The 22,682-nt window shown below is 37.0% G+C and overlaps 1 protein-coding gene across 31 annotated transcripts in view; it reads left to right on the top strand.

The window, feature by feature from the left end:
• CTNNA3 (catenin alpha 3) overlaps window positions 1-22,682 on the top strand; it is a 1,517,748-nt gene that overhangs the window by 44,460 nt on the left and 1,450,606 nt on the right. For 17 of the 31 annotated variants that reach the window (XM_070563754.1, XM_070563769.1, XM_070563751.1 and 14 more), the window contains one exon: window positions 22,495-22,598. The exons of 2 other annotated variants lie outside the window; for them this stretch is intronic. In XM_070563754.1, coding sequence (XP_070419855.1) covers window positions 22,500-22,598 — 99 coding nt within the window. In that variant the 5' untranslated portion in view covers window positions 22,495-22,499. Of the gene's footprint in view, window positions 1-795; window positions 954-9,426; window positions 9,518-22,494; window positions 22,599-22,682 lie in introns of those variants that run through there. 12 more of the 31 variants (XM_070563758.1, XM_070563770.1, XM_070563774.1 and 9 more) reach the window with 6 other exon arrangements.

Raw genomic sequence — 22,682 nt, 5'->3', positions numbered from 1 at the left:
GCAGAATCAAGTGATGCCCTCTGTGGGCTAAATGAGGGATTGCGTTTAAGAAAAGTGGCTTTTTTTTTTTTTTTTTAAAAATAGGGCTGATTGCTGTATAAAAGGATTGAGCAGTGCAATATTCTGAAATAATTTAGGAAAAATTATAAATATGAAGAATGAAGCTAATATTTCACTTAAATTATTTCTTGAATTGCAACTAATATGGAAATAGCCACAATTGAAATTTCCTAATCTTTTGATCTATTTTTTAACCATGAAAGTAGGCCATAGGGAAGGAACACAGTAAGGGGCAAAATACAGGATCTTCTGCCCACCTCTGATAACAAATATATGTAATTCTGATTATATATTAATTCTGATTAACCAAGATATTTAATTGCTTTCATTAGTTAAATTACTGTTGTAAGAGTGATTGGCAAACATGTAGAGGTGAGATAAGAAGTGCTTTTCTCTGGGGACTCTGTCTTAATTTCTATTAAAAATAATTGAAATATTCTTAAGTAATTTAGAAGTTTGATAAGTTCAAAGAAGTATCATACAGAATGTCTGTTTTAAGTTTTTCCTTTTTTCTTTCTTAAAGTCACTTTGGAATTTACAGTGTTTTGGGCGTATAATGCACACAAAAGTTATGTTTAAAAGCTTACATGAGGCAATATGTCATTATTTCATTGCAAATTTGAAAAATATAATTTCAAGTCTGATTCTACAGTTTGATGTCGCCCTTCACTGGCATGTTGCTTTAAGAGCACCCATCCCCCCTTCCTGCTTGAGCCACTGTGTCCTGTCAGTCATCCTGAAATACACTAGGGTGCTTGTCAGGCTGTTTGCTTACAGATGCATCATAAGCCAAATTGTGAGCCATAATAGTGGCACTGAATTTCTAAATACAAGAAATTGCTTAGACAATTGGTTTAGTATCTGTATATGGGCAATACTCTGTCCTGCAGTAGGTGAGTGAAGTGTCAAACTTTTTAAAATCAAACTTCGCTATAAGGCAAATAGTAATAATTATAGATTATCTGTTGCTTGGTTAGCTAACTTTGGGGAAAATTAAATGACATTATTTCTATAAAGTGGGATGAATAGAAACTACTATGTTATGCATTTACTACTTTTATAACTAATTTTCCTTTTAATAACACTAAACTCTGAACTACTTCATAAAATCTCCAATTTTATAAATATCTACTTTTCCGAGTAGATTAGCAGGCATTTCAGATTTAGATAAAAGTGTGGTTCTCTTCCGCATTTTTTCTTTCACAACGACTCAGGCAGACTCGATTGAGCAGAGGCTCAATTCTGCTATTTGGGGTGTTTATTAGGGGTTTTAAAAATAGTGTTGAAACAAATTCTCATGTGCCAACGCCCAAGTTATAGTAGTCTGACATCAGAGCGTTTAAAAGTTCCTACTGTGTAAATGAGCTATTACTTTTTGAGTAAGTGTGGGCAAGACGCTGGAAGCTTTACATTCTGTGGACAGAAAAGGTGTGCAGCAAGCAGGGTCTTTATTTGTGCAAACAAGTTAATTTCCACCATGGGCCTCTAAGCTGAATTGTGCATGGATGCTTTTCCTGTATTTTTTGTATGCACCCTTAAAGATTTTTGAACAGACTTGATAAAAGCAAAAAAGAAGGAACTCATGGATTCTGATACTCGTATGTTCAATATAGTAGAGAAGAGTTAAGAGGCAGCAAGGAGTTAAAGTTTTAAGACTTTATTTAGGGTAAATGAGAAGAGATTGCTTTTGCAGATACATGGAATGGTTATTTGTTCATTCCTTACCTTGTTCTAGAGGGGATTTAAAGTGACTTACAAGGCTACATGGAATTCAAGATAGGGTAAATTAAAAGTGGAGTGAAAAAAGAAAGAAAAACAAATATGAGGATATAAAACAGTCAGGAATAAGGCAAAAAATGCAGCAGTTCTCAACTCTGGTTTTATGATACCGGTGTATTATGGATTGATGAGAGAGAAAATACAGAGTATGGAAATCTGATGGGGGAATTTCATGCAAACTAGCTGTCTCCCTTACCAACAGTGGCAGGCCAGAGTGAGGAGAGTGTGTTGGATGGTGAATATTAACTACACTTTAAATGTCACTTGTGTTTTGGTGGAAAAAAGAGTTGAGAACTGCTGCCCTTTTAACCCACACACTGATTTATGTGGGCATAAGTGTGGATCCAAGTTTTCTAGGAGCAGAAAAAAATTTGGACTGTTAATTCAGAGGAAAGATTAAAGAGGCTTAGTTTTTGGGAAACAACAAGAAGTTATCTAAATAAGGTCAAATATCTACATATTAGAATGGATGTGATCAAGACAATGTTTAATCTATTTAGCAATTTTATATGGATCTAGCCATAGTATGTTTTTTCGACTAGCTTGTGAGATTCGTTACTCCCTTTCCTGTCACTCTTTCAATCTAGTGATAAAGTTTACTTGAAATTCAACTTCTGTTAGGTCAAAACTAACTGGATCAATCTAATTGGGAAAAGTTGTTGGGTAGAGGAAGGAATTCAGAGGCAGGACTCCTGAATGTATTTTGATCTTCAAATACTCAAAAAACAACTGCTATGTTGATGATTTTCAGCTCTGTGCCGCGCACCCGCCTTGTGTAAGTGAGCCGGCTTAGAAACTCAGTGCTTTCACATAATAGTATTGAAAAGGGACAAAAGTGTAACAGTTAAAATTTTGCTAAGGATCTTCAGTAATATCTTCAGATATGAAATTAACATGATGAGTCAGGGATAATCATTTGATTCCTTTTTTATTCCGTTGTTAAAAATAAGACCAGTAAGGAACGATTATTTTTAAAAAAGCAGAACAAAAACAAAGAAAATACTCAAAGCTTTTATTTTTGTACATTTGTACTGTAAACATATATGCAGGTTGACTTAGAGTTCTTGACAGAAAAAATTATAAATCAAACAGGTGACATGTCAGATGTATGGGACAACTTTAGAGATAAGCTGGACACATAGGTTTGAAATTGGGAAAGCAATTATTATGAAGATATTAAGTAGGATTTAGGCACCAGATAAACTGAGTGATGTACCAGAGGGGTCAAGAACACTTAAGAAAAGCTAATTAACTTTTGAAAGCATTAGTTCAGAGATGCTAGTGAGAGATCCACTCAAAGAGCTTATAGAACCAATGGGTATCAGTAGAAATAGATAATTATCTTGTAAGTGAAATAATCTAGAAATATTTTCTGTGTCACTGGGGTAAGAGATGAACAGAAAAGATGTTTTTGCTTCAGGGAGATGGTCCCTGAGCTAACATCTGTGCCAATCTCCCTCTATTTTGTAAATGGGATGCCGCCATGGCACGGTTTGACGAGCAGTGTGTAGGTCTGCACCCCGGATTGAAACCTGTGATCCTGGGCCCCTGAAGGGGAGGCCGGGAGCTTAACCACTGTGCCGCAGGGCTGCCTCCACAAAAGATTTTTTAAAAGTCAAATTTATTGAGGAAAATATTTATATACATTCAATTCATTCTTTTAGACTTTACAGTTTTATAAACTCTGGCAAATTGTATACAGTCATATAACCACCGCTGTAATCAAACAACATTTCTTTCGATCCAAAAAGTTTCCTTCTGCCCTCTGCAGTCAAGCCACTCCCTAACCCTTGGCCACTGGCAACTACTGATCTGTTTTCTGTCCCTCTATTTTTGCCCTTTCAAGAATGTCATATAAGTGGAATCATACAGTGTGTACTTACTTTTGTCTGACTCATTTAGCATAATGCTTTTGAGAAATATTCGTGTTGTTGCCTGTATGAATAGTTCATTCTTTTTCTTGCGTAACATGTGACAATATGGTTGTATCACAAATTGTTTATCTATCTATCTGTTGATGAAAATTAGAGTTGTTTCCAGTTTCTGACTATTATGAATAAGGCCACCATGAATATTTGCATATGTCTCTATGCAGACATATGCTTTTATTTCTTTTCAGTAAATATCTAAGAAGTGGAATTGCTGGGTCGTAGGGGAGGTGTATGTTTAATTTTATAGGAAACTGCCAAGCTGTTTTCTAAAAGTGGCTATACCAGCTTTCATTTTCATTAGCAATGTGTGAGATTTCCACTTGCTCCTGGTAGTTCGATCTAGACAAGGCTTGATTAAATTTAGGTTCGGTTCTTTTGGCAAGAACACGTTGTGGGTGGTGTGGTGTACTTCCTACTGCATCATATCCAGAGGCATAGAGTCTGGATTGTCTTAATTTAGGGGATGTTAAGATTGATCAGTGCCTTCAGGCTCTGTAAGCCTGATTCTCAAAGTTCTCCTTTAATCATTTACCTAATGGTTTTAGCCTTTGTTCACCACTGCCTAGATCTATTATTTTTTTAAGGTTGAAAATAGTGATTTTATCATTCTATAATTCTTTATTAGTTTTTCTTGGTTGGAATTATTCTGTAAAGAAGAACTCTTCCCCTCTTTACTACTTCATTACCCTAAAGTATAGTTCATACCAGAAAATCAGTAAAATACTTGATTATTTCCCATTATTTATCAATTTTCAGAAAAATACGATGGTGTCCTAGCAAATTTGAAAGGTGACCAATGAGTTTTTGTTTTTTGAACTAATGAATTTAAAAAAATAATTTTTTGAGGTCATATTGGTTTATAACATTGTATATTTTCAAGTGTACATTGTTATATATCAGTTTCTGTATAGACTGCTTTGTGCTCACCACCAATAGTCTAGTTTTTATCTGTCACCATACATATGTGCCCCTTTGCCCTTTTTGCCCTCGACCCTCCCCCCTACCCCTTTGGTAACCACTAATCTGTTCTCTTTGTCCATGTGTTTGTTTATCTTCCACATATAAGTGAAATCATATGGTGTTTGTCTTTCTCAGTCTGGCTTATTTCACTTAACATAATTCCCTCAAGGTTCATCCATGTTGTTGTGAATGGGACGATTTTGTCTTTTTTATGGCTGAGTAGTATTCCATTGTATGTATATATATATACGTATATATATATATACACATATACATATATACATATATATATATATGATCTGCATCTTCTTTATCCATTCATCAGTTGATGGGCACTTGGGTTGCTTCCACATCTTGGCTATTGTGAATAATGCTGCAATGAACATAGGGGTGCATAGATGTCTTTGTATTGTTGATTTCATTTTCTTTGAATAAATACCTAATAGTGGGATAACTGTATCATAAGGTATTTCTATTAATTTTTTGAGAAATCTCCATACTGTTTCCCACGGTGGCTGCATTAGTTTGCATTCCCACCAGCAGTTATGAAGGTTCCCTTTTCTCCACATCCTCTCCAACATTTGTAATTTTTTGTCTTGTTAATTATAGCCATTCTGACAGAAGTGAGGTGATATCCCATTGTAGTTTTGATTTGCATTTCTCTAATAATTAGTGATGTTGAACATCTTTTCATGTGCTTGTTGGCCATCTATATATCTTCTTTGGAAGGAAGATGTTCATATGCTCTGCCCATTTTTTGATTGGGTTTGTTTTTTGTTGTTGAGTTGTGTGAGTTCTTTATATATTCTGGAAATTAACTCCTTGTCAGATATATGATTTGCAAATATTTTCTCCCAGTTGGTGGGTTGTCTTTACGTTTTTGCTTTCTTTTTTTTTTTTTTTAAAGATTTTATTTTATTTTTTTCCTCCCCAAAGCCCCCTGGTACACAGTTCTATATTCTTAGTTGTGGGTCCTTCTAGTTCTGGCATGTGGGATGCCGCCTCAGTGTAGTTCAATGAGCAGTGCCTTGTCTGCACCCAGGAGTCGAACCAGTGAAACACTGGGCCATCTGCAGCGGAGTGTGCAAACTTAACCACTCGGCCACAGGGCCGGCCCCACGTTTTTTCTTTTTTTAAAGATTCGTACCTGAGCTAACATCTGTTGCCAATCTTCTTTTTCTTTTTTTTTTTCTTATTCTCCCCGAAGCCCCATAGTATATAGTTGTATATATTAGTTGTAGGTCCTTCTGGCTCTGCTGTGTGGGGTGCTGCCTCAGCATGGCCTGGGGAGTGGTGCTAGGTCCACGCTGAGGATCCACACCAGTGAAACTCTGAGCTGCAGAAGTGGAGTGCATGAACTTAACCACTCAACCATGGGGCTGGCCCAGTGTCTTTTTGTTTTGCTGATACTTTCCTTTGCTTTGCAGAAGCTTTTTAGTCTGATATAGTCCCATTTGTTTACTTTTTCTTTTGTTTCCCTTGCCTGAGTAGACATGGTATTCAAAAAGATGCTGCTAAGACTGATGTCAAAGAGTGTACTTCTAGGACTTTTATGGTTTCAAGTCTTACATTCAAATCTTTAATCTATTTTGAGTTAATTTTTGTATGTTGTGTAAGATAATGGTCTACTTTCATTCTTTTGCATGTGGGTTTCCAGTTTTCCCAATACCATTTATTGAAGAAACTTTCCTTTCTCCATTGTATGTTCTTGGCTCTTTTGTGGAAGATTAGCTGTCTGTAGATGTGCGTTTTCTTTTTTTTAAGATTTTATTTTTCCTTTTTGTCCCAAAGCCCCCCAGAACATAGTTGTGTATTTTTTTAGTTGTGGGTCCTTCTAGTTGTGGCATGTGGGATGCCACCTAGGCATGGCTTGATGAGCAGTGCCATGTCTGCGCCCAGGATTCGAACTGGCGAAACCCTGGGCAGCAGAAGCAGAGCAGGTAAACTTAATTGCTTGGCCATGGGGCTGGCCCCCAGACGTGCAGTTTTATTTCTGGGCTTTCAGTACTGTTCCACTGATCTGTGTGTCTGTTTTTGTGACAGTACCATCCTGTTTTGATTACTATAGCTTTGTAGTATATTTGAAGTTAGGGATTGTGATACCTCCAGCTTTCTTCTTTTTTCTCAGGATTGGTTTGGCTATTTGGGGTCTTTTCTTGTTCCATATAAATTTTAGGATTCTTTGTTCTATTTCCGTAAAGAATGTCATTGGGATTCTGATTGAGATTGCATTGAATCTGTAGACTGCTTTAGGTAATACGGGCATCTTAATTATGTTTATTCTTCCAATCCATGAGCATGGAATATCTTCCCATTTCTTTATGTCTTCTTCTGTTTCTTTCAATAATGTCTTATAGTTTTCAGTATAGGTCTTTCACTTCCTTGGTTAAGTTTATTCCTAGATATTTTATTCTTTTTGTTGTGATTGTAAATGGGATTGTATTCTTGAGTTCTCTTTCTGCTAGCTTGTTATTAGTGTATAGAAATGCAACTGATATTTGTAAGCTGATTTTGTACCCTGCAACTTTGCTGTAGTTGTTGATTATTTCTAATAGTTCTGGTGGATTCTTTTGGGTTTTCTATGTGTAGAATCAGGTCATCTGCAAACAGCAAGAATTTTACTTCTTCCTTGCCTGTTTGGATACCTTTTAATTCTTTTTCTTGCCTAATTGCTCTGGTCCAAACCTCCAGTACTATGTTGAATTGGACTGGCGAGAGAGGGCACCCTTGTCTTGTTCCTGTTCTCATTTGGATGGCTTTCCTAATGAATTTTTATATATTGCATATGTTTCAGTGTATTGTATTCTTTATTCTTTTGATGTTAAAATTTTCCCACTTTTGGCCGGTGAGAACCCCTTTAAATTGGTTCCTGAGCCTTTTGACAAAAGCCAAGTTGCTCTTTAGCACAAGATATTGCAGGCTTACTCTGTACATTTCCTGCCCTACACCTTCCACCAGCCTTTCCACCAAGGAGCCTAGTTCCTTTTATTGGGAAATAATATTTAGGGAACATAATCTATGCACTAGGTTGCATTTGCTGCCCATATTTTGGTGTGTGTGTGAACAGAGCTGGGAAATAGATATTTTTTAGGAAGAGAAAAATATATAATGAGATCATATTGATATTTCCAATTCATATATGATTATAGAGTTTTAATTTAAACTTTTAAATTTTATATTTGTATCTCTTTTTTCTTATTCTAGAAATCTTATTTCCTAACAACATGAGCATAATTACTTATTTGCTTTCTCCTAATGTGAGTGCGTATACATATGTATGTATGTATATACATATGGGGGTGTGTGTGTGTGTGTATATACATACATGAATACTAAATGCAGATTAAGATTACTTTGACGTTCTTTTGTCCTAGAATATATTCCTCTAGTGATTAAAGTAAATACTGTGTTTTGAAGTCACAGTATTATTTGTTTTGGTGTGGTTATGAAGCTAATGTGAAATATAGTTAAGGTTTATTTTCTTTTATTTGCTTTATACTTTTCAGGATTGACTTGTGAGTTAATTGTTTTATGATTATGTAAAACATTTACTTGGTTCCAAAGTTCAAACTCTGAAACTAGGTACAGTCAGAGAAGTTTAGCATTCATTTCTGTCTCCTCTATTCCTTCCCTCCTCCTTAAGGATAACCATTTTACTTTGTTTTTGGTTTATCCTTTCTTTTTCTTTTTTTGAAGACGTAAGCAAGAATGCAGATGCTTTTTCAACATTGCCTTTCTTACATAAAGGAAGTATACTGTAAACACTGTTCTGCACCTTGTTTTTTTCACTTAACAATATAGCCTGGAAATCACTCCACAGAAGCATATATGGAGAACTTCCTCACTCTTCTACTGCTGGGTAGTGCTTGTTTGTGTGGATATGTGATAGCATTCCTTTCTTTTTCTTCCCCACTCTGCTTCTGTCCCTCACTTTCTTCCTTCCTTTCTTTCTTCCTTTTAAAAAATTGCTGCAATGAATTGCCTTGGGCATATATCACTTTTTACTTTTGCTAGTTTATATCTGGAGTAGATTTCTAAAAGTGAGTTTGCTAGGTCAAAGGGTAAATACATACACATATATATGTATAATGTATATATGTGTGTGTGTATATATATGAAAAATGAGCAAAGAAGAGTGTTTGGGCTTTTCTGTATTTTTTGATTTGTGATTTTGCTAGTCTGTCCACCATGTCCCCAAATGTACTCTTAGTCTATGTGTATTGGATGCTTCGAATGTTCCTTTTATCTTTGTAATATTTTATTTTTTCCTTCAATTTGTTTCTTGAGTTCTTTTATCTTGTTTTTCATTCCCTCATGATGTTTTATTATCTCTTTTTTGAATCTTGTAGCTCTTCTTGAGTTCTTTTTAAAAGAGAGAACTTGTGTATATGTGTGTATGTATTTATATTTGAGTCCACATATAACTATTTCACTGAACTCTTCTTCTGTTTCCTTCATTAATTCTTGTTTTTATGAATTTTTTGGATTCCTCCTCCTCTTCTTCGTCTTCTTTCTTTTTCTTTTTTTGCAGTTTTTATGTACAGTTCCCATTACTTTGTATGTCACCAGTCATTTCTTGAAGAACAGCATAGGGAGGATCAGGGCTTGAGTGGGAATGAATTGAGGTAGCTGGCAATTTTTAATCCATGTGTGATATTGAATATTTTCTCACTAACGTTATTTCCTTTGCCTCTAGGAAAAGTTTTCTTTCAGTGGTTGCTGCTCCAAAACTCAATATGCTTCACGGCAAAGTCCTTTAAGTCGCAGACTATCAGCATTGTGAACAGGTGATTCAACATCCCTTCCTTCCTTTACTCCGCTTGACCTCTACCAGCTCCCCGGCCAGGCGGGCTTCATTATAGACGGAAATGGCAGTCATCATGCTAATTCTGCCCTGCCACTCTTGTGATCCTATAGTGTCAAACTAGGTCTTTAGAAAGATATCCCTTTTATTCTCTATCTACACCCTACATCTTAATATTCTAATCAAAGAACTCTTGGATAGGAATTTCAGGATTGTGGCACTTACTTTTAGAGAAAATTATTTCCCAGTGAGTTGTATATAGACTTTCACCATCCCTTTTTTAAAAAATTTTATTTGGTTATGATTTCACTGTATTTCTTTATTCGTAATTTGAAGTAATGACAAGTTTCCTTGAAGATGGTGGTTTTAATTTTAATCTTTTTTTGTTTTCCATTAGTTTTGATGGAAGGAAGTAACATAAGCATGCATTTACTCTGCCATACATTGTAAGAAATCCTGGGAGACAATAGGATGATGATTGAGGGTTTTAAGCAGGGCATTAGTGTAGCATTATCTTATTTTGTATTAGAGAAATCACTTTGGGAACAGTTTGGAGAATAAATTGGAGGAGTGAAAAACTAGAAGCAGGGAGACCAGTTAGGGTATCATTACTGAGCTAAGGAAGTAGTAGATGGGATTGGAGAGGAAATGGCCAATATGAGAAGAGTTAAGGGGATAAAAGTAATGTGATTTTTCCACAATGTGAAGGACAGGCAGAACAAAAGAAAATATTCCAGCATTGTGTTCAAGTGACTGTGTTGGGTGCCCAGCTATATAGCGTTGTGATTAATCTAGATCAGAACTGAAGATGGTGCAACACGTTTTGGGGAAAAGATCATGAGTTCAGTTTTGAGGTGCTTGTGAGATGGCCTGATGGGGAATGGATCTGGGGGCTCTGAAGCTCAGGTGAGAGGTCTTGACTGTAGACAAAGTTTTGTGAATCAGAGATTCTAGGTTGAATTGAAGCTCTAGGATGAGATTGCTCTGAGAGAACAATGTAATGTGAGCAGAGGATCAGATGTAAGGGACTGAACCTGGGGTGAGACACCTACTTTTGAGAGAAGGTAGTAGATAAGGAGGAACCAGCAAAAGACAGTGGGGAAGAAGGATCAGAAGGGTAGGGGAGAAGCATGAAAGTGATATTTTGAGGCCAGAAAAGTTTTATTTCCTGTTTAGTGAATACTTAGCATGCAGGATGAGAGATGTTAAATAGGGTTAATAGGTATATAGTCAGATCTCCTGGAGAAACTTTTAAAAAGTAGTGGTAAAATAGTGAATTTGTTGGTTGGATTGAAAGATTCTGGCACAGACTTTTTTTTTCTTAAAGATTGGTACCTGAGCTAACAGCTGTTGCCAATCTTCTTTTTTCTTTTCTTTTTGCTTTTTCTCCCCGAATCCCCCCAGTACATAGTTGTGTTTTTAGTTGTGGGCCCTTTTAGTTGTGGCATGTGGGATGCTGCCTAAGCGTGGCCTGAGGAATGGTACTATGTCCGCACCCAGGATCTGAACTAGTGAAACCCTGGGCGGCCAAAATGGAGCACCGAACTTAACCACTCGGCCACCGGGCTGGCCCCCCGGGCCCAGACTTTTACCAACTCTCTTCAAGAAGTATGGAAGAGTGGAAAAGCAGGAGGCAGAGGAGAAGCTGAAGTTCTCAAGACAGTTACATACATACAGTTTTCCCAAGTGTAATAGATTTATGGAAAAATGAATATAGTGTTTTCGAAAACTTTGATCTCATTTTCTTTATTTTGATAAGCACGTTCTTATTTATTTCTAGTTAATCAGAGAACAAAGAAGAAATGGGAATTTTTTGGCTTCAAACTGAGGTTGACAAGAATTCCACTTCCTTTACCATTCTTTTTGATCTCTGCCTTTCAAAAATACCAGACCTTGGGAGAATTCACATATATTTGAGCTGTCTTAGAATATCATGGAATAGAACCGACCCATAGGCCCACTGGACTTGCAGCAAGAAAAGTCAATGTCACTTTCAGGGTGTCTATGAAGGACATGTTACTTCTGCCCTGGCTGCTTAAACTTGATGTCTTATAGCTGAAGGTTATTCTTGTTCTGGGTGATTCAATGAAATCTTCTCTGAGGTCTCACATATTAGATTATCTTCTTCTTAAATTTCAATTGGACTAATTTAGTTCTTTGGCTTTTTAAATTACACGTAGGTAACCTTCATGCTGGGCTTATCTGAAATAGGATCTCATAGGGTTTGTTTCTGGTGTAATTTTTATATGGTACAAAATGTCCTTAAATTGGAAGGCACTGCTACACAGAATAACCATGGGGCATTTCTGTCCTTTCTCCCTACTGCAATTTTGAAAATGTGTGCTATTATGAAATATAGGGTGAGCTTTTAGTATGAACTGACATTTTATAAAATAACATGAAAGGTATGTTATCAGGAGAGGGGTAATGAGATCATCTTGTTAAATTCTTATATACAATGTTTCTTTTCAGTTAAATCAGAAACTGAATTATAACTTTTTGCTTTCTCTATTTTGGAGGGAGATTAGACTTGACTAGCCATTCACAATAAGAGGGACCTAATATAAGACCTAAACATAAGTAGAATCTGTTATTTTCCTTTGTTTTATTTCATATTGGTTAAGGCAATCTCTTGGGGGTTTTCGTTTGTGGTTTTTTGTTTGTTTGTTTCACTATTTTTGCAGCTCTCATCTAAGTTGTGTATGTGAGGAAGCAAGTTTTATTTTGGTTACTATGGCTAGAGTAAGCAAATGTTTTAATTTAATTTAATTTTGTTTGGGTCTGCTCATAAAGAATCCATAAAACTCATAATTTTTGCAGGGGAGGGGCTCAATTTGATTATTTTTCAAAGAACTGACAGTAAGGTGACTATTCAAAGGTTTAATGAAGAGAACTTCAAATGCTTCTGGGAAGCTTTTTAAGGTTTGAATTAAAACATGCTAAAGATACTTACTTTTTATTATAAAATGTAACATTGTTTTGTCCTGTTGAAACCCAGACTTCTTGGAAGCTAAGGAAATAAAAAGTGCAGGCTCTCGAGTATCCTGATATGCAGTGCATTTAACAGTTGTGGCCCTAATGCTGGAGCATAACTTTTATGTACCACTCTGGAATTGATTTCAAAGGGCTCAAGATCCTTTGTGAGGCTGTTGTGCATTAGACATTTTTTAAAAAGTGTATTTAGGCATATTGCATTTCTAATTAATGCACATGTAGGAAATATGCCTTAGATTTTGAAGGCAAGAGATCTAATAAAATGAAGTACCAGAGGGGAGCTTTGTTTTAAACTCTTTTGTTATGGGAACAAACAATGAAAGCACCCTTGAACAATAATTACAAGCTGTATAGATGAAAGAGAGATGTTTATCATTACTGTAGACAAGTAGACTCTGCTCTCCTACTGAAAAGGGGATAATAACGTCAACTAATATTTGTTGAGCTCTTGCTAGGTGTCAGAGACATGGGCTAAGTTGTGGCTTTTATACGGATTTTCATATTTAACCTTCAAGATCCTTTTGAGGAGGGTAGTAGTATTATTGTATAAGTGAGGAAACTGATGTTTAGGGAAGTTCAGTAACTTGTCTAAAGTCACCAGTGAACAGGGAACAGAGCTTGTATTCTCGCCTAGGCAGTCCAACTTTAAAGCCAATGCTTTTAATTACTGAGATCCAGTAGTGATGAGATGTAGGAGAAGTTAGACCTTTAGCAGACGGTCGGGGCAGCAGGGTGTCTCTCACTGGCTGCTGCATATTACCCTGTGAGGGGCTGAGTAGAGCCGAAATCTAGCCCTTCCTCTGCTGGGCAAACTGGGGGCCTTCCTGCTCACACCTGCAGGGCTGTGTCTACTCAGAGAGTGGCACTGTTTTCTAATTCATTTGCCCAGAAGGGGCATGTTTTTCTAATTCACTCAAAGGCAAATCTTAATTCTATCAACCTCCTCTGAGTACCACTTGCAAAAATCCTTTGACTCTGACCTGCCTCTTCCCAGTCTGCTTGTTCCTTTGGTGGTCTCATGCCATCCACCTTTATGCTGACAACTCTAACATTTATATTTTTATCCCAGATTTCTCTTTCAAACTCTGCTCTTGTATATCCAACTGTCTACTTAACATCTTCACTTGGACGTCTAATATGTGTCTCAAATTTATCATGTCCCAAACTGGACTCTTCATCTTCCCGACTCTCTGGCAGTTGCCCCACCTCAGTTAATGGCAACTCCATCCTTCCAGTTGCTCCAGACTAGAAAACTTAAAGATATCTTGAATTCTCTTTCTCCTGTATCCAATCTGTCAAGAATTCCTATTGGCTCAACTGTCAAAATATATCTGTAATCCGACCACTTCTGTCCACTTCTGTTGTAACCACTCAGGTCTAAGCCATAATGCTCTCTCATCTGGATTGCTCCAGGAGCCTCTCAGTGGTATCCCTACTTCGGCCCTTGCCTGATATACTTCATTTTACTTACAAGAGTGATCTTCCAAAATACAAACCAGGTCTTGTTTCTCTAGTGCTCAAATCCCTGCAGTATTTCCCATGGGGCTCAACATCATCTGCAGTGCCCCCAACGGCTGCCCCACCATTACCTTTCTGACCTCTCTTACTACGCTCTTTGTGGCTCACCCCACCCTACTCACACTGGCCTCTTGGCTGTTCTGCAAACATGCCAACACTCTCCTGTCTTAAGGTTTTTGCTCTGTTGTGTCTGCCTGGAAGGCTCTTCCTCCAGGTATCTGCTTGGGTAATTTTCTCACCTCTTCAAGTCTTTGCTCAAATATCTCCTTTTCAATGAGGCTAATCTTGATCTTCTTTAATACTGCAATCTACTCCACACTTCTCTATCACCAAATCCTACTTACTCTGTTCTACTTTTTCTTTTTTCCATAGCATATGCCATTTTCTAATTACTGAACAGTTTTCTTTTTATGATGTTTATTGTTTTTGTTCTCCCCTTTCCATAACTGGCTCAAGGTAGAAACTCAATAAATATAAGGTGAATGAATGAATAAAAGAATGATGCCCTATGGTCTAAGGTTGCCTTGGCTCTCACACTATTTCGGTCTTATAGCTCACCAAAAGTCTGGGTAGAAGAGCTCGCACAGATTATTGATCTCTAAATAAATGCGTAGAAAGTATTTGTAAAGTGTAAGAAGAACATCTCCAAAGAAAGAAACACAACTGTTTCTCCATCATATGTATTAGGCAATTGCTTGATTTTTTTTGACTCTGACAAACCTGAGATACTTTTGTTTACCAAGTGAGTAAAGCTGTGTGTATTTCTTTCTTGGCAGGCAAAACAAGCCAGCAAATGTTTGCATGGGAGCATGGAGGCAGGGATAGGCGTGGGGGTGGAGGTGGGCTTGGAAGACAGGTGTGTATAGAGATTGTAGTGGAAATTTTTTATTATAGTTGTCCTCTTTCCACTTTATCTCACTTTAGCCAAGACTGAATTGTATAAAATCAACTGATAATATGGTGCAGGCAAATCCCCAATGCTCCCTTTTCCTTTTTTTTTTTTGAGGAAGATCAGCCCTGAGCTAACTACTGCCAATCCTCCTCTTTTTGCTGAGGGAGACTGGCCCTGAGCTAACATCCGTGCCCATCTTCCTCTACTTTATATGTGGGACGCCTACCACAGCATGGCTTGCCAAGCAGTGCCATGTCCGCACCCGGGATCTGAACCAGTGAACCCTGGGCCGCCAGAAGCAGAACGTGCACACTTAACTGCTGCGCCACCGGGCCGGCCCCATCCTTTTTTTTACTTAAATTTGTTTATTATGATTTCTTAGATGATTTTTTTTTTTGGTCAACTAACATTTGGTTCCTATTGCTTATGTTATTCCTAACTGCATGATGTTAACCCTTTTGAGAGGGACCAGAGGGGAGAGTGAGGCTTACAAAGTTTTGTTATGCATTCAAGATAAATTTTTAATGCCAATGTAAATAAATGCTCTATTTAATGACATTATTTCAGTACTTAGAAACCTTTCACTAGTAGCTACTCCTTTCTTCTGACATTTTGGAAAATTAGAATATCAGATAAGATTAACATTTGTGACCTTGTTGGGGCTTGGGGCCTACTAAAACTATCTTCTCTGTCCAAAGATACTTTTGGTAGAAGACTTGTTGACATGATCAAAGTGCTTTAAACTTGGGGAAGAGAAACCTATTCCCAGATAAAGCCATCAAAGTCATGTGAATGTGCACACACATGTGTGTGTTAGTGTTATGACAATAATTACGGCATAGAAAGAACCATGTTAATAGAGACGGTGCATAGTAATTATTCAGAGAAAATCATACGGGAGAAGGTCAATAATAAATAAATAATAATAATAAATAGAAGTACCTGGAAAAACACAAATTAAATGGAATCATAGATACCAGTAAATCATGAATTGATTTTGTTCTTTTTTTTGAGTCTTAAACATATTTATTTATTTTCTCATGAATGTAATGTTGAATGTTCAGAAAATAATTTTAATAAAAGGGGTAGAGAAATATACATAGAGTGAATATACACTCTTGCATAAACTTAAGGAAAGAATAATAGCAGAGAGCATTTGGATGGGAGGAAAAAAGAGAGGAAAAGGACAGTGATATTGTTACAGAAGCTTATTGTAGCAACAATTTTCATGCTCCAGATTAAAAAACTGTTACAGTAACATAGTGTGATGATATATTTAAAAAATTTCAGGTAAGTCTTTTCTTAAAAGTGGAGCAACTGATGACATTTTTTTTACCCTCCCTCTCTGACAATCACATGTCTTGGAAATTTGAGGAAAGAATGAGAGAAGCAAATGTGACCAGTGAGGAAGAACTGGTGATGCGGAGCGCTGGGCAGACTGGGCAGGCCTGTCCTTAACATTCGCAGTGAGTGGAGTGAAGGTAGAACGGGCGGCCTCCATACCATGTACCTGTGCCAAACGTTCGGAAAACGGAAGAATTAAAGTGGAAATACATGGCAGTAATTCCTAGCAGTCAGCATGGATTCTCCAGGAATGAGTCATGTCAAACTAGAATTTTCTTAAATTGGATTCTGGAATAGGAAAGGAAGGGTATCTCTGTTTCAGCAAAGAATTTGAAAAATCCTCCCATATATTTTTTTTTTGATAAAGTGAAAAAGGTGGATTATTTCACACAAAAGTGATTAATAACTGGTTGGAAAATCATATCTAAAGTGTTTCTTAATTGATCATTATATATCTGGAAAGAGGTTTCTAGTGGTATCAAAATCAGGTTTCATGCCTGCCCCTCACCTGTTCAGTGACTTTGGGGACTATAGAATTCATCCAGAACAAGTTGATGAATAAACAGAAAACTAGGAGGGGCTGTTAATATATTGGGTTCTCTAAAACCAATTTTCGACCAGCAGGAACAAAAGTCTGGATTCTACACTATGAAATATTAAGAAGACAAAATAAAATGCTGCATTTATGGACAAAGAAAAATTAATCGTCCAAATACATGATGGGGAAACTCGGGTGTGTGGTAATCCTGGAAAAAAAGATCCGAACAGGTTTAGTTGAAAAGTAAGTACAAAGTTAGATGAATTAGGTAAATATGACGACTGTGTCATGAAATTTAATAATCTTAAAGGAGAATCACCTGTCACCTTACAAACTGTTGCAGAAGTTTATTTTTTAAAAAATGAAATATTTGGTATTAGTGACTTTCCTATAGGAGGCTTATTATAGATGGTTAGGTTTCCGAGCCACCCCACAAGAACATGTCAATTTATGTAGAAGAAATACAGTTTTGTGAAGAGGATCTTGAGCTCTGGAATTTGGAGACAGTGGGTCAGGCGTTATGAAAGGGCGGTAGAAAGTTTTCTCTTTAATGTTTATGAGAGAATAGCCACCCCAAGGCAAATTTTGGAAATGGGTGAAATTTTCCACTGGCCTCTCTGCACCCCTCTCTGATCTAACATCCCTTTTTTTTTTTTTTTTTTTTGTTTCTGCCAGGATATGACTGAAATACAATGTGGCATGTGCTGTAATAGAGTCATGCACAGGATGTCAGATGGAGAGCAATGAACTAGTTTATACTATTGTGTGATTGAATGTGCGTCCCCCCACCCTGTGACCTCTTAGAGTTAACTGCATTTAGAAATGAAATGCTTGTTAAACTAAATGAATTTAAAATTGATATAAGTTTGATTTCAAGCAGAGAATAGAGTGGAATGAAGAAAACTGAGGCATTGTGAACAAAGATAGCTTGGGGATAAGGGCAGGATGCACATGGGCGCATTTTCCCCGCCTTAAGGACTATCCCTAGAGACAGCTATTACTGCTGTCGAGAGATTTATTTTCCTTCCTTTGGTTCTGAAAACTAAGATTTTAATCTAGTCTGTCTCCACACCTGTACCTTTCCCACTTAACTGTTTCTATTGGGTAGAAGTTCAAAAGTGGCCGATTTCAACTCAACATAAGGAAGAACCTTATGAAAGTAATCACCGCTGTCTAATGTATAGTGAGCATCTCATTGTTTGTATTAATCCAAGCCCAGCACATTGTTGAAATGAAGGATGTTGTAGAAGGTATTCTTAAATTGTTTGGGAGGTACTTCCTAACTCTTAAGATTTTATGGATTATAAAATGCGAGTGCCTTGGAGGACTTTTGTTTTGGATTCACGTTGTGGTATTGCTACAAGAGGTTGGTAACAATTTGTCAGACTTTGATCTTCCTTTGACTTCACTTGCAAAATCCTGCAGTTTCTCTCTATTATTGCCCTGATCTCCAATCAGGATTATTGAATAGGACAGATACAAAAGATCCAAAAGATTTTTATAAGAAACAGCATTTATTCAAAGAATGATAACTATATGTAGTCAAGCTTCTTAAGGACTTGTTGGTTTATTATTTTATAACTTTTTCCATGGAAAAAAGAGCTCAACAACTTTCTTTCCTTAATGTGTATTAAAGACATGATCACAGATTTAGAAGATACTTTGGCTAAATTAGGTTTATCTTTTATCTCGTGGCTGAAAAACACTCTTCTAGCTGTATTACATATGATGTGGATAATTTTTACTCTCCTTAATGTTTTATTTTCCTTGCCTCCAATTTCTGGTGCTCAATGTAGCTTTGAAAACCCATTTGAATTCTGCATTGAAAGGACATGTTTTTAAAGGCTGTGAGAGTTCACTTAGATTTTATTTTAGTTCACAGCAGTGTTCTTTACTTCTTGTCCCTGAGATGAGAGAACAAAGCAATATCAGCAACCTTGACTTGATTTATGTGTAGATAGGACCTGCCATGAGAGGAGTAACAAGTGAACCCCTTTGTGAGCACTCATTTGATGGAACCTTATCATTATGGAGACTGAAGGACACATTTTATTGATAGATTGGCTCCGGGCTATGCAGAAAGGTCACCGTGGGAATATCCTATCCATCAATTTAGATTTGCCTGTGTTCGAGGGAGTCAAAGTGGTAGGTGGAATGATTGGAAAACGAAACCCAAACCCAAACCCAAACAAATCATTTCAGTCCTAGAAATGCATTTGGGAGGAACCACTTGGCAGTAACTTTTGGAGCCTTTCTTGAAGCATGTCTCTCCATTTCAGATGAAAAGCTGAGAAAAGAGATTGTGTTTGTACTTTTAGAAAGGAAATAAAACCAGTGGAAAAGAGAGAGAAGCAAGATAGTAAAGGGCTAAATCATAGGGCTTTGTGTCTTTATATATTGATATATTATAGGATAATAGTAATTTATACTTTCATTTGAAAAGAAATGAATGTCTTTTCACTTAATGCAATTTGAATAATAATTCTTTTTCAAGGTGAAATGGCTTTTAAAAAGTAAAGGAATTGTAGGTGCTTTTGTGTAAGTGGCTTGTGGTAGAGTTAAGCATAAACAGAATAGGGACATACGTGACAATCTTAGGGGGCAAGGAGGTTCTGAACAGGCCATTTGGGTTCTGTTCAATAAGAGAACTATCTAGAAATGTGCTACATTTCAGAAAGTGTACTCTATCTCTGCAAATAACAATGCTAGTGGGTTTTTTACAAAACCCTCAACAGTTACAGTACAGTTGGCCTTCCAGATCCAAGGGTTCCACATTTGGGAGTTCAGCATCTAGGGTTCCCTCAACTGCAGATGGAAAGGCCTATGATGGTTGGGTCTGTACTGAACATATACAGTACAGACTTTTTTTCTTGTCATTATTCCATAAACAATGCAGTATTTCAACTATTTACATAGTATTAACATTGTATTAGGTATTATAACTACCCTAGAGGTGATTTAAAGTGTACGGGAGGATGTGCGTAGGTTATATGCAAATAGCATGCAGTTTTTTCTATGGGACTTGAGCATCCCTCGATTTTGGGATCCACACGGGTCCCGGGAGAAATCCCCTGGGGATACTGAGGGATGACTGTAGTTTTTAGTAGATGAATAAATAATGTCTTATAACTACTTGAAAACGTGGCTAGAGTAATCCTAGGACACTCAGCACATAAATTGTCCTGTTTTTTCCATTTCAAATAGCTTATTATAGTTTCCTGAGTTGACTAGAACATGTTTTGATACTAAACACAAAATGCTTACTATGCACTAGTGTTTTTAATAGTATAGCCAAATTTGGAGTATGTAACTGCACTTAAATGTTTTCGTATATTATTAGATTTGTCATAATTGGTCCTTTTGAGACTTTCAGCTTAATTATCTTTGTTTTTAATATCAAATTTTGCTGAAGACATATGAAAGAATTTTAAGTATTATGAATATATTTGATTATAAGCATATTTGAAATTCACTACTTTGAATAGGTACAAATGTCTATGTTAAATCACTGGGGACAGCCTTTTGGTAGATTCTTATTATTCTCAAGAATACTTCAAATATCCATTTTTATAGTAAGAGACTTGTGAAGTGCATCAGGTGGCATAACGTCTAAAGAACAGTAAGGCTTCCACTCTACATATTTGCTTCTATTTTTAAGAAACAAACTGTGTTATTAATCTAAGAATTAGAGTATGTCAAGGTAAGAGTCAAGGAGGATGATTTTTTAGTTACAGGATGGTTTGTGTGTGTTTGTCTCTCACTGCATGTGGATCAGGTGTACAGTGTGGAAGGGCCTTGGTGAAGCATTGATGTTTCCACTTACACATCCACTTACACAGAGATCACGATTATCTTTGAATATACACAGTAACACATTTGTAGGTCTGGGAGAAGGATCCAGTAGAGTGAGAGAGGTTGAAGAGCAAAGAGGTGCTGATTTTATGGAACTGGACCTGTGGGGGTTGAAAGAGGCTAGAAGGAGAATGGGGGTAGACTCTAAGGGGAAGGAGCTGGGAGGGAACATGAGCCCTACCCTGAGATTCTGATATCCCTCAGGGATTGGAGGCAGGGGTATAGGAAAAAGAACCATCCTCTTATAGAACCACTGAGAGTGAGAGGAGCATTGAGAGGTTGATTCTGAAAAAGAGAGACATCATGAAAATCTGTGCTCATTCATTCATTCACTCATTCATTTATTCACTCATTCATCTATGCATCCATCGTCTGTTACGTCAATCAAAAAGAAAACGGTTATCCATTCGTATATCTAAAATAATAAATAAAGGATCTATTTAAGTAGAGGTAATACTTTCTTTTTTCTTTTAGTTTCTATGCGTATCATAGGGAATATCAGGATATTATCTAGGGGCAGATTCTCATACTCTCTTAAAGGCCTGTAAATATAGGAAACTATAGAAGAAAATAGGTAACAGCTAAGTGAGAAGGTTTTTGCATTGATAGTAATACTTGTTTCTGTGGACTATAAATTTATTTTTTTAATAGGCCAAGTTATATAGTATAGGAGCGATGTGTTTCTTACCGTTTATCTCTGTGGACCCTCAGTAAATACTTGCTGGTCGATTATTTTTATTTTATTTTATTTTTTTTAGGAAGATTAGCTCTGAGCTAACTGCTGCCAATCCTCCTCTTTTTGCTGAGGAAGACTGGCCCTGAGCTAACATCCATGCCCATCTTCCTCTACTTTATATGTGGGATGCCTACCACAGCATGGCTTGCCAAGCAGTGCCATGTCCGCACCCGGGATCCAAACCGGCGAACCTTGGGCCGCGCAAGCAGAACGTGTGCACTTAACCACTGCGCCACCGGGCCAGCCCCACTGGTTGAATATTGATTGTGAACAAGTTAATACAAATTTTTGGGTTTAGTGATTTGGATAATAGTCTTCATGGCTGATGTGTTAATTTGAATATGTTATGATATGCCACATATGATCATTTGGTATATATGTGTCTTCTTATGCAAAAATCTCACTGAATTGATTTTTAAGATTAATGTTAATGCTTTAAAGAGTGGCTTATAATTTTAAAAAAGTTTGTCTTTTACAAATATCAATACTTTCTCAGAGGCTTCTTCTCTCCTTTTATTAAAACTATGCCAATTTCTATTAGTTTCTTCTCTGTACAGGAAAGTAAATTGCTCCTAGCTTTCTTCTCCAATCAAACCCTCAAATAAACAATTCCTAAAACAAGTAGAAATGTATTACACATCCTCCAGAATCCTACCTAGCTCCTCATCTGAGTCCTCATTAACAAGAACAGTCAAAATATGGGCTCTGGCGGCTTCAGTGCCGTGATTTCATGGAAGTCAAAGGACTTGTGTACTATTAGCTGTGTCTCACCAACTCGCCATTCTTTTCACTTCAGACTCCTGATCAAATGCAAACCCATGTGTGCTGGTTTTTCTTTCAGTTGTGAATATACCAGCATAAATTAATTTGTTAAGGGATCTAAGCCCAGACAGCATGACCTCAAAGATCAGCTGGGGAATACCTCATTTCTCTGTTGGTGGACTAGGACGCTGGGCCTCCGAGGGCTACAGTTGGTATCGGGAAGGGGTGCTGAATCCAAATCTCATGTATTCTGTGATTTTCATTCGTCCTCTTTTTTAGTAGGTATTTTTCTTTCTTCATAAGTGTCTTTGTTTTTGTGCACAGGCAGCATGTCAGCTGAAACACCAATCACACTGAATATCGATCCTCAGGATCTGCAGGTCCAAACATTCACCGTAGAGAAGCTACTGGAGCCTCTCATAATCCAGGTAGTAATACCATGAAAATGACAATGTGTAGTAACTTCAGAAGAACTAATACACATGGGAAAAATAGATAATGAACCAAGGAAA

The sequence above is a fragment of the Equus przewalskii genome, chromosome 1 (assembly GCF_037783145.1).
Source record: "Equus przewalskii isolate Varuska chromosome 1, EquPr2, whole genome shotgun sequence".
Taxonomy (NCBI): domain Eukaryota; kingdom Metazoa; phylum Chordata; class Mammalia; order Perissodactyla; family Equidae; genus Equus; species Equus przewalskii.
The sequence above is the reverse complement of the archived record's forward strand: the minus strand, read 5'-3'. Positions and strand labels throughout refer to the sequence as shown.